This window comes from Medicago truncatula, chromosome 8 (genome assembly GCF_003473485.1).
Source record: "Medicago truncatula cultivar Jemalong A17 chromosome 8, MtrunA17r5.0-ANR, whole genome shotgun sequence".
Classification (NCBI taxonomy): Eukaryota; Viridiplantae; Streptophyta; class Magnoliopsida; order Fabales; family Fabaceae; genus Medicago; species Medicago truncatula.
The window spans coordinates 48,211,018-48,224,335 of NC_053049.1; the positions used below are offsets into that span (position 1 = coordinate 48,211,018).

General features: G+C 31.2%; 2 protein-coding genes across 2 annotated transcripts in view; one reads left to right on the plus strand and one right to left on the minus strand.

Moving 5' to 3' along the window:
- Positions 1-13,318, minus strand: part of LOC25502277 (pectinesterase) — a 28,293-nt gene that overhangs the window by 10,982 nt on the left and 3,993 nt on the right. The gene's annotated exons all lie outside the window — the stretch shown is intronic.
- LOC25502276 (pectinesterase) lies at positions 7,204-10,421 on the plus strand. Its single transcript, XM_039828857.1, has 2 exons — positions 7,204-8,215; positions 9,421-10,421. Exons 1-2 carry the CDS (start codon positions 7,288-7,290, stop codon positions 10,110-10,112), a joined length of 1,620 nt encoding a protein of 539 aa, XP_039684791.1. The 5' UTR covers positions 7,204-7,287; the 3' UTR covers positions 10,113-10,421.

Genomic DNA, 13,318 nt, shown 5'->3' on the forward strand with positions numbered 1-13,318 from the left:
GTCATCATCGCCACCAAAAACTATATCATCCAAATGTTATTTAAAAGATACACTCCAAGATCTCAAATTAACACCAAAATCAAGACAAGTGGGTTTAAAAGTAAAGTGCTCCTTACATAAAATTTTAAGCATGCACTTTTCATAAAGTGGAAAACAAAACAATTTTGTTATGCATTCTCAACCATTCAATTTTAAATGTTACATCATTTTAGTTAATTCATGCTTACGTAAGCTAGCGAGCTCTTAGACAATTTTGTTATGCATTCTCAACCATTCAATTTTAAATGTTACATCATTTTAGTTAATTCATGCTTACGTAAGCTAGCGAGCTCTTAGACAAAAGCAATAATATTCTTATTTTTAGTTTTGTAGTTGTATTTTTGGTACAATTAATATTTTCTTAGTTCTAATAAGCAATAATGTTTTGGGAGACCCTAATATGGATATCAATTTAAAGGGACCATTGGTGAACCTCACAAAGTGACTTATTATAGCCGGTCATTTTTTTTTTTTTACTGTAATCAAATTAACTCTCTTACTCTTCTCTATCCCCTCTTATATGCTTCAATTGTTTCTTCACCAACGTCATTTTTGGCTCCACCACTCCATTCCCTTCCCCAATCCTCTCTCTTCTTTCATATTTCATTTTCATCTTTACAAACCACAAAGTTTAGTATTATTATTTGATGTTGTTTGCCTTTTTAAAGCCTCCAAACAAAAATTGAATCAGAGGGGATCTCTGAGGTGATTGTAGTTTTTGTAGTTGTGGTTGAAATTTGAAGCTTTTGGGTGAAGGGAGTTAAAGGGACAAATGTGACATTGTGGTTGTTTGTTGTTGTTGACGACAAAATAGCCCAACAAATTACTAGTACTCTCCTAGAGACAAATCTAATTAGAAACACTCACACAAATGAAGAGGATTGACCCATTCACTAAGAGTGACGTGTATAAAGGAATGGGCAAAATAGGACGGTGTTCATAATCACAAAGGGTAATCCGAGTAATTAGGAAACGAATCGACAATGGACAGATTGAAGGTGGATAGTTGAGCTTTGAGGTTTGTTCACCAGCATAGACTTTGACATGAACCAGAGAGAAGAGATGTAAAGAGAGAAGATGAAATTAAATCCAGTAATTAAACCTCAAAACAAAATATAAAAGATAGTGACCGACTATAGTAAGTAAGTAACAAAGGTTCACCAATGATCCCTTTAAATTGAGGTCCATATTAAGGGCTCCTTAATGTTTTACCTTAAATTATTTTGAAAGGAAAGGGGCAGCATAAGCGGTTCAAATGAAAAAAAGCAAAGTATGATTAAGACTTGCTAACAAAATTTCTGCATTCACTTCATATATGCTAAATCATCATTTGTTATCATAATCCAAGCTTCCATACATAACCACAAATCCATAACCCTTTGTCGATATATGTCTCCTCTCGTTTTCTATAGTTTTGGTGCTACTCGTCTAGTATGTTTTGAAACATAATATTCAGTCATGAATAAAGCACTTTATAGACCCAAGGTAATTGTTTTACGAAGAAAAATATTTAGGTGGTGTACTGGATTAGGATCGTAAGGGATTTTAAAACAATTTATTTGATTTTTTTTTTTGTATTATTTAATTAAAACTTTTATAGATATACATAATATTAGTAGCATTCAATTAAAATTAACAAGATTTTTTTTAAAAGGACCATAAAAGCCGGAAGTATTTCAATTGAGATTTTTTACAATTTAAAACAAGATTTTTGCTATTTAAAAGTTTACAAATGTTGATGGATGAATTGTTTAATGAGTGAATAAACAAATCACACTCCTTGAAATTGTAACTTCACTCAAATATGCCCACCTAAAATAAATGAAATGACAAAAGAAAATATTGAAATTGATAAGCATCTTTCATTTAAGTTCCTCTATTAGTTTTCATTGTTTAAGGGTATGACGTAACCATTAACTGTTCACTTGAAGGTTATGTATTTTGAAGGTTATGTCACGCAATAAGGGGCATTTGTATATTGTTTGGAGAAAAAAAAAAGCTTGATTACATTTTTCCAACGTTAACATAACTTTACCAACCTTGAAATAAGAAACTTTCACACGTCAAATTTAACACTTATGTGCAAATTGCAATCTAAAATTTACAGAGGTAGAAGGGGGGACCAACACAGACCACAGTCCTCCCAATTATTATTTTTATGTTAGTATGCTATTTTTTCTAGTCTTTATATTTACTTTTTGTGAAATTTATAAAGATATTATACTTGGTCTTTTTTACTCAACATATTGAGTCTTAAACACTTAATGTTTTTGCTTTTTTTTTTTTGTGTGTAAATAAAATGATAAACAAGGACAGGAACTTCGAAACTAAATAAAACATCTTCAGATGAACATACGGACTAAAACTTGACATGACAACCACTTGATTAAATTACCAAAAAAATATGTGGACAACAAAAACCTTACGATATATGACATAACACCTTAACTTGAGACAAAAAAAGGATGAAAACCATGTAAAACACTAGCACCATTTTCAATCATTTTAATGGCGAAGAAAATCTATTTGTGTAATAACTTAATGAAATCCATATATGGAGAAGAAAATACCATGTTAATTAAATGCCCTATAAAAGCCTTTAAACAAAGAAAAATATACAACAAGCATGCAAGTTAATTTATAATTAGAATATGTTGGTTCTTTTTATATTAATATTTGAGATTATTAACTTTAAACGTAAACATATATTATAAATTAGAGTCATGTTTATTATTTATTACAAAACAATAATACTTTATGTTCATTAATATAATCCATCCGTCCCAAAATATAAACAAAAATGGACCAACATAAGTTGATATATATCTGTATAAATTTTGAGTTAAATACATTAATTTTTGTTGATCAATTTTTACTTATATTTTAGAATGAAAGAAGTATATAGTTAACATTTTCCTATAAATTATAATAATTTATATCTGGTTTAGTATTAATTCCGAAATTGACCAAGTCAACTATTTTATAAAATAAAATATGCGGGCAAAGTTACGTTACTCCTAAGCTTATTGGCGGGGAAGTCTGCCACTTTAATCTGTTCACTTTTCATCATCCATCCCTTTTCCCATGGTAGTTGGAGTCGTCTTTGTTTGTCATACGACTAAGACTGTATGACATTTTTAATATAATTATAATGATATGATAATAATAATAAAAGTAGTGATACATACACCACCTTAGATGGCATGTATCATTTGTACATCCACACGTAATTGTGACATGTGCCCACGTGATTCCCACACACAAAAAACTCATATTTAATATCTCTCATACACTCTCACATAGGATGGTACAATGTATATATGAAGAAAAAAAAGCGTACATGAAACATTATCGTAATAATAATAATCATCAACTACTTACATCAACTACGTACATGAAATTTGTGGACAATCGATAGACACGTGTGAAATATTATTATATACATATTCATATCATAATTTTATAAAAAGTTTGTATACATATTCATATAATAATTTTTAAAAACAATTTGCTAAGAACAAACCCTTGAGGGGCACGTTTCAATTTATAAGTATTATACAAGATGTATACACATGAAACATGAACAAGTACACAACACATGATGTACAAACAACCATATCTTAAATTGCCTAATTGAGGGTGAGAGTGTGTATGTGTTGCTCTATAGTGTGTCCAAAACCATGTAGATATTTGTTGGTAACCTAATATAATCACTTTTTTATGGTTTTGGTTTAGATGAAAAAAGCAAAATGATATCACAATCAAACCCTAAAGCTTCACGAGTCATATCTGGGTTTTTGGAGAGCTAAATGTATGGCTGAGCTACAAAGTGAAGCTATGGTGTAGCCGATTAATTATTGCATGATCACTTTGGTCTTTCTTTTTTAGCTCTTATACATGAACCATCTTAGGTGGCATACACCCTTTTACACCCACACACATTTGTAACACGTGGAAAAAACATTGAAAGAAGAGATGAAAAAGGGTGATGATATAATGTAAAATTACTCAAATACCCCTAATACATGGGGGTGTACATAAGAAGTGTATGAAAAAGGGTGTCTACCTATAAATATAAGCAAAATTGATTTTTTAGGTTCATTAATTTAATGATGCATGTGGTCCATACATACATCGTTAAATGAATGAACCTAAAAAGCCAATTTTGCTTATATTTAAAAACGGAGGTAGTACATGTTCCCCCTTATTTTTTATTTATTTGCAAAAAAATGATAAAATATAGACAAATTACTATATTGGAATTGACATCTACCTAGATTTCCCAATGAACCTAACATTACTTAAAAAGAACTAATTACCAAGGTTTTGGGAATATAGGTGGGTAAATTTGAGAAGTTCCTAACAAGATTCCCATCAAGGATATCGGACGAAAATCGTTTAACCTCTAAGGATTATCCACCTTCGGAATAAGAACGATGAAAGTAGCATTAATACCTTTAGCCGACTTACCATTTCTATGAAACTCAGAAACGAACCTCATCACATCAACTTTCAGCTCATTCCAGAATTCTTTTATAAAACCAAAACTGACTCCATCCGGACCTGGACTTTTAAAGCTATCACAGTCCCAAATTGCTTTACTAGGTAAATGGTGTTGGAGGATGTTAGTTGATAGAGAAGGGTTGTGGTATCAGGTTTTAGTCGCCCGTTATGGCGAAGTAGGTGGGAGGTTGGAGGTGGGGGGTCGGAGTGTTTCTTTGTGGTGGCGGGAGGTAGGTAGGATTCGTGATGGCGTTGGTGACACAGGTGGAGGGTGGTTCGGTGATAGTGTTAGACGGAGGGTGGGAGATGGTACGACGATGTTGTTCTGGTCGCATAGGTGGATTGGAGGTACTCCGCTTTGTGTGCGGTTTCCCCGCTTGTTTGACTTAGCAGAGAATAAAACCATTACGGTGGCATCTTTGTTCTCTTTGGGTACAGAGCAGGATGGGGAGGGGTGGAGGTGGAGGCGTAGATTGTGGGCTTGGGATGAGCTTTTACTAGAGGAGTGTAGGGCGTTACTATTTGATATCTCTTTGGTTCCTAATGTTTCAGATTTTTGGGAGTGGCTTCCAGATACTGCAGAGGGGTACTCTGTGAGAGGTGCCTATGATTTGTTGACGATTGGGGATGATTCTCAGATGGGATTACCCTTTGAGTTAGTGTGGCATCCGCAGGTTCCTTTGAAGGTTTCAGTTTTTGCGTGGCGGCTTATCCGAGATTGTTTACCAACGAAAGCTAATCTGGCAATTCGTGGTGTTGTCCCCGCGGATGATATCTTATGTGTTTCTGGTTGTGGTCACGTGGAGACAGCCGGTCATTTATTTTTATCTTGTACTACATTTGCATCTTTGTGGCAGCAGATGCGTGATTGGATTGGTTTTTCAGGAGTGGACCCTAACATCATTTCAGACCATCTGGTGCAGTTTACTCATTTGACAGGTGTTGGTAAAGCAAAAAGATCATTCTTGCAGCTTATTTGGCTGTTGTGTGCTTGGGTTTTGTGGAGTGAGCGTAACAACCGTCTTTTCAATAATTCTTTTAATAGTGTCCCTCAATTGTTAGATAAGGTTAAATTGTTATCTTTGGGGTGGTTGAAAGCTAAAAAGGTTGTGTTTGTTTATGGTACGCAGAGATGGTGGTCCGACCCTTTTGCTTGTTTGGGGTTGACTACCTAGTGTAAACCTCTGTTTGTTGTTACTTAAACTCTTGTATTTTTAGTGGTATCCTAGGCACACCTTATGTTTGGATATTGCTGTTTGGTGTGTTATATAATTTTATTTTGATTTCTTAAAAAAAAAATAGCTTAGTTTGAAACAAATTAAATCTTATCCATTTTGAGAGAAAAGATTAGTGGAACAAATTACACGCACGATCAAAATCAACAAGAGTGGGAGCCAACGTTTGTATGAAAGCATTATGCCATTATCCAATCAATTGTTATTAATTTAGTTGATTAATGTCTTTAAAAGCCATTATTTTTTTGACAAATGCAAAGGCCATCATTAAAATTGTTTTATTGCATTTGCATCCGTCACTTTCTTCTCACCTTTTGAAACCTTATGTGGCACGAAATTCTCAAAAAAGAAAAAGTACATTTTACGTGGCAAAATAATCATGATACGCTCTAAGTTGCAAAAATTCGTGGCTTAGCTTGGTGCTTCAACTAAATTTGTTCTAGAAAAATAACGTTAAAGAAAATTGTAGAAAACTATACTAATATTATGCTGTTAATTTTTGTTACGAATATAACTTAGTATAGATTCTTTTTCTATAATCTGATTAATTTTAATTTGACGAATAAGTATATGAAAATGTTAACAAGTAATCAAAGACAATAAAAATGTCTTGGTATTTTTTTTTTTTTTTGGTGGCCGAGGTTTGAACCCGGACCTTGCATATATTATGCATTGTTCTAATCAACTGAGCTTAACTCACGAGGACTATTAGTTGTTTCGTCAACCTTTCAAATGTTTTAAAAATTCTATATTCTTTTTATTTTTAATATAAGGTCTTTGAAGAGTTTTAAATTTTCTCTCTATATTTCTCCTCTCTATTACTAGTTTTAAAATGGATCAAGTAATCGTGCTCTATGATTAATAAACCTCACTCAAAAATATATTATTTATGAGAATTTAAGTTTGATTTCTGTGTCGAATAATTACTGGTCAGATTTTATATACATTCTCTAAATTATCGACACCCTTTACTCTTAAGAACCAAGGGTTAAGATAAGAAATTAATTAAAGTGTATGTTACATAGTTAAACCCACCAAATATCATATTATTACACTTATATTCTCAAAATTTTGATAATAAAATGGAAAGGATAAAAAATAGAAAGATCCTTGACTCCCATGCTTAGGACAATTGTGAGGGTAACTCATAAATATATGTAAGTAAACGCCAATTACATTGTAAACGTAATATTGCAGTGTATGTCACGTAAACTTTGAGCATGGCCCATCAAATTAGACGATCAATAACTTTGGGAAATGTTAGTACATCAAACCTTACATATAATATAATATGACTATTTCCTCACTAAGCTTCAATAATCAACACCCACATATTAGTATACCTTTATGGCCTACCAAAGCCAAATCTCTTGACCTATATATACCTCCATTCCTTTGCACTTAATTTCATTCATAAGCAAATACATTCCTAAATATCAAATCCTCTCTTGTTAGTTCCTATACACCTAACTCCCTCGTGTAATATTACAGAAAAATATTTTGATACACCATGCACACTATTGCATACATGTATAAACTCATATTCAACTCTTGCATTGCATACTTTCTTCTTTTCTCTCTCTTGTTTGTGCATGGCAAAGAATTGTCATGCAATCAAACTCCATACCCTCATGTGTGCAACCATTATATTGGAACCACCACAAATAAACTATCAACCCTAGATTCTTCTTCTTCCTTCCATGATATTGTACTTAAGGTTACCTTGGACCAAGCCATTGAAGCACACAAACTTGTATCAACCATGGAATTAAATAATTTCAAAGACAAGCATGCCAAATCAGCATGGGAGGATTGTTTAGAGCTTTATGAGGATACAATATATCAACTCAAACGCTCAATAAACTCAAACAACCTAAATGATAAATTAACTTGGCAAAGTGCTTCCATTACCAATCATCAAACTTGCCAAAATGGTTTCATTGATTTCAACCTTCCATCTCACTTAAATTACTTCCCATCCATGTTAAGCAACTTCACTAAATTGCTTAGCAATTCTTTGTCCATTAGCAACACTCTAACTTCATCACAATCATCCTCATCCTCATCATCAAGTACTAAGCAAAACGGAGGGAGAAGGTTGTTATCAGATGGATTTCCATATTGGCTTTCAGGGTCAGATAGAAAGCTTCTTCAGGCAACACCGGGTTCAGGGACAGGACCAAGAGCTGATATTGTGGTTGCACAAGATGGAAGTGGGAACTATAAGACAATATCTGACGGTGTGGCTGCAGCTGCTAAGCTTAGTGGGAAAGGGAGAGTGGTTATTCATCTGAAAGCAGGTGTTTATAAAGAGAATATCGATATCAAAAGGACAATGTCAAATTTAATGATATTTGGAGATGGAATGGATTCTACTATTGTTACTGGTAATCAAAATGCTATAGATGGTTCTACCACATTTCGTTCAGCTACTTTCGGTAAGTTCTTCAATAGTTAATCACTCATTTATATAGATTATTGTGTGAGAATATATTATGATTTTTTGCTATATATGCATGGGATAAATCATATGTGGAATAGTAACAATGATAATAATATAAAAACACTTTGGATTAACTGAACACCATAAATATTCATTTTGGCACCATTAGGATTAGGATAGAGACATATATGCACTACTTACTTTGTATAAATAGTGTTACGTACCGATGAGTAGTGATATTTGAACAATCATTTTTGACAATTATCATGATAACTTCCTTTTCCTCTCTTTCTATTGGTCAAAAATAATGGAAAGAGAAAAGGGAAGAGAGGGAATAAAAACATAATGTAAGTATGAAAAAGAGAGTTGTCAAAAAGGTTGTCATAAAATGATTTTACAAATATCATTTCTCTATAATATATTCTATTGAGAAAATTTTCATTTTGTTATCAAAGATTAATTAACAAAAAAGTACAAAGATTTTAAATATATTTATCTTTTTTTTTTTTGTGGTGCCAGGTTCGAACTCCAGCATATATTATGTATTGTCCTTACCATATATACTCACGAGGACAAATATATTTTATCTCTCAAAACCTGATAATATTTCCAAACTAATCTCTTTTATTTAATTACTTTTCTACTTTCTCACAAAAGGCACTTTTTGTTATTTTTTTTATACTTGTTGATTAAGACATGTTCAAACGAAAAATAAAAATTTAATTAAGATATGATAATACTCCTTCCGCTCTATATTTAAGCACATTTTTATTAGAGGCAAACGATACTTACATATAGAAACGGATGAAGTATAAATTATAAAACTCTAATAACTAACCATCTAATCACAACAATAAAATATTAATATTACTCAACATACACTTTTTACATCAGTCTCACAAAAAACGGTATCTATGATGTTTTTACTTTATATCGTGTGAAAATATTTTATCGATATGAAACGATAACTTTTCAAAGAAAATACAATGCATTGTAATGGTAAATTTCTTTTACGGTAAATTAGAGCCAATCATTTGTACGACTAGATGAATATAAATTGTTCTTGTGAACTTAGCCCAGTTGGTATGTACAATGCATAAAAATATGCAAGGTCGGGGTTCAAACCACGACCATAAAAAAAAAAAAAAAGTATATAAATTAAATCCAAAGTTCTAACAATGAAATAAATAATTACTGCAGCTGTTATGGGAGATGGTTTCATAGCTAAGGACATGACCTTTGAGAATACAGCAGGACCCCAAAAACACCAAGCAGTGGCTCTCCGTTCCGGTGCCGATCACTCTGTTTTCTACCGTTGCGCCTTCAAAGGCTTCCAAGACACTTTATATGTTTACGCCAACCGTCAATTCTACCGTGACTGCAACATCTATGGAACAATCGATTTCATCTTCGGTAACGCCGTTACTGTCCTTCAAAACTGCAACATCTTTGTCAGAAAACCAATGAGCAACCAACAGAACACCGTAACAGCACAAGGAAGAACAGATCCAAATGAAAACACTGGAATTGTAATACATAACTGCCGTATAACCGCATCAAGTGATTTGAAAGCGATTCAGAATTCAGTTAAAACATATCTTGGTAGACCATGGCAGAAATATTCAAGAACGGTTGTTATGAAAAGTAATCTTGATGGTTTGATAAATTCAGAAGGTTGGGCTCCATGGATGGGTGGTTTTGCTTTGAGTACACTTTATTATGGCGAATATATGAATGTTGGTGGTGGTGCTAATACTGATGGAAGAGTTAAATGGCCTGGTTTTCATGTTATTACTAATCCTTCAGATGCAGTTAAATTTTCTGTTGGTAATTTTTTGGCTGGTGATTCTTGGATTTCTGGTAGTGGTGTGCCGTTTGATGCAGGTTTGTGAATATTGATTGAATCATTCAAAGAAAGTGAGATGATGTATAGTGGAGAAGACTTGAAATGATGACTTTGGTGAAAGCATGATGGTGATAATTGAAATCTATAAAGATAGAGAAATTATTGTCATTTAGTTTTTGTTGGGTTTTTCCTTGTACAAAGGTTACATATAAGATACTGTACTTTAGGGAAATTATTGCACAAACGTCAACCGTAGATAAATAGATAGATAAAAATAAGTCACCATTATACCCATGGAAAGAAAATGTACCAAAACAAAAGGTTGTAAAGAAAAAAATAAGTGTTGTAAATAAATAGATGCTGTACTTTCAATAAAGTTGTAAAGAAAATGTACCAAAACAAAAGGTTGTAAAGAAAAAAATAGGGCGACAATTAGAGTATCCATGGAAGAATGGTGGGTAATTTACCCCAACCAATACACATTAGTCACATAAGCACATTTTTAAGTGGTATCCATGAACTATCTTGATCCCACCAACAAATTGCTCATTTTTATTGGTTGGTGAGTAAATTATTCATCATTCTTCAAAGGTAATCTAGAAAAAAACAAAAAATAGTGGTAATTAGTTTCTTCCTCCTTTATTACAGAACTTAACTGTATATATGTACGTATACATATATGTATAAAAGTCTTTCTGTTTCCACTTGCATATATATTGGATGTTTTTTATATTGCACTGTAGGTCCCACTATTTTTTTATTTTTTTAAATATCTTAAATATGTCCATGCTTATATTATCCTTCTCTCCTCTTTTTTTATGTTAATCTATACATTAAATTAATTATCTTCTTAAGCAAAGAAAAACAAGAGCATAATTTTTTTTCTTCAAGTAGTCAAGTAACTAGAGCTCACACAATTAAATATGGAGAAGTGGGGTGTCCGAAGTTCGAACCCTTACCCTACATATAACATGCAATATCTCTACCAACTGAGCTAAACTCATGGAGATCAAAGCATAATTTTTATTACAAGAAAGAAATAATGAATTGAAATGGACCCGCTTAATTATGATTTCCATAATTATTTTTTACTATTATGAACAAAACATGTTTAGATTTATCTAATTTTTCTGTTTGAAGGAAGACATGCGTTAATTTAAAGTTGCATGGAATAATGAATGGTCATATTGATATAAACACCTGATCACATGTAAGATTAAAGGATATGTTAACGTAGAATGAAATAAAAATGTCATTTCGTAATCTAGTACTTGACAGTTAATTAAAATGATTGCCCTAAAAAAGGTTAATTAACATGATTATTGATTAATTAATAAGGACTGGTGAGAAAGCTACCTTACATGGTCGTTTAATTAGCTATATTAGTACATATAAACACAATTAGACAATGGTCCTTTTGTTGATTTTTTTTTTTTTTTGAAAGAAGTCCTATTGTTGATGTTAATATTCTAATTGTAATTTGTGATAGATACATTAACCAATAAACAGAAGTCAGAAGACTCTAATTGATTTGGATTAATTTGATGTGAAAGCACAGCTCATGCTAATTAAGTCAGATGTCATTTTCTTTATGGATTGCTTTTTCTATTTCTGGTCACTGTTTATCAGCCGCCTGCAGCAAGTTGTAACTAGCATGCATCTCGTTTTCTAATAATTATGTTTAATTAGTACGATAATTAATCATGGTTATTGAAAAGCAAAGGAAAATGAAGGCAATTAATAAAGCGTAATTTGAACTTGAAAGCTTGGTTAACAAACTGACCCACCTATCATTTCAATAGAATTTCTTATTTATTTCGATATATTCTTTTTTTTTTTTTTTTAAGAAGAAGAAGAATATATTTTTCTTTTCTAGAAGCGGTGTCTAAATTTTTTTAGGGTTAATTAAGATTTTGGTCCCTATAAATATCTACAATTTTGTTTTTAGTCCCTATAAAAATAAATCATACTTTTTAGTCCCTATAAAATTTTCTGCTAGTGTTTTTAGTCCCTGTTAAATTAAAATTTGTTTAATTATGCTTAAACTTCTAAATTGTTGAAAGATTTTTTACATACATGCTCATAACATCGTAAGACACTCTTTTGTAAAAATTTTTAGTTTTTTTAACATGTAATGAATTAAATATGAATTTTTCTAAAAGTCAAATTTTCAAGATTATATTAATGAAAATTTGGACCTAATAATAAAATTTTAAGTTACTTTTTTGCGGAGGAACTTTGTATAATATTCTAAGTAAGTATGTGAAAAATATGTTACAAATTTAAAAGTTTAAGCACAATTAAGCAAATTTTAATTTTACAAGGACTAAAAGTACTTGTCAAAAAAAAAAACAAGGACTAAAAGTATGTGTTGGTCTCTGTTAAATTGAAATTTGTTTAATTATACTTAAACTTTTATATTTTTAACAGACATGCTAAGAACATTATAATAATCTCTTTTATAAAAAAATTAGAATTTTTTAACATGTAATGAATTAAATATAATTTTTTTAAAACGCCAAAAATTCAAGATAAAACTAACAAAAATTTGCACCTAAAAATAAAATTTTGAGCTAATTTATTGTGGCGGAACCTTTTATAATGTTTTAAACAAGTATGTAAAAAATCATTAAAAATTTAAAATTTTAAGCATAATTAAACAAATTTTAATTTAACAGGGACAAAAAACACTAACGGAAAATTTTATAGGGACTAAAAAGTGTGATTTATTTTTATAAGGACTAAAAAAAAAACTGCAGATATTTATAGGGACTAAAAACTTAATTAACCCATTTTTTTATACATATAATCATACAACCAAATTACCTCATGACATCACTTACTTTTTAAGTTGTTAATCTCTTAAAAGAGAAATGATATTTGAACAACTACTTTTCGATAACTTTGTGACAATTTTCTCTCTCATACACACATTGTTCTTCTACTTTCTCTCTCTATTGCTTTGATTTTTGTGTCACTACCTAAATTTCTTTGTATAATGTGGTTGTCCAAAAAGTTGTCACATGAAAAGGTTGTTCAAATAACATTGCTCCTCTTAAAACATCTCAAAATAGAGAAATTACACTATGGACACAAGCATAAATGAATATTGTATTGATACACACACATCAAAGTCTTTTTTTTAATAATAAAAATGAAATTGATAATATAATGATTTAGTATTTTGAGAAAAATTATTTTTATGTGTGTGTAACCAAACCCTATTCATTTATATTTGTGATTATGGAAGAA

What these genes read in the sequence shown, in the direction of transcription:
- LOC25502276 (XM_039828857.1), top strand. Translation starts at nt 7,288, where the DNA reads ATGCACACTATTGCATACATGTATAAACTCATATTCAACTCTTGCATT. An exon ending in ATTTCGTTCAGCTACTTTCG is followed by an intron (nt 8,216 to 9,420) that starts GTAAGTTCTTCA and finishes TAATTACTGCAG; the next exon opens with CTGTTATGGGAGATGGTTTC.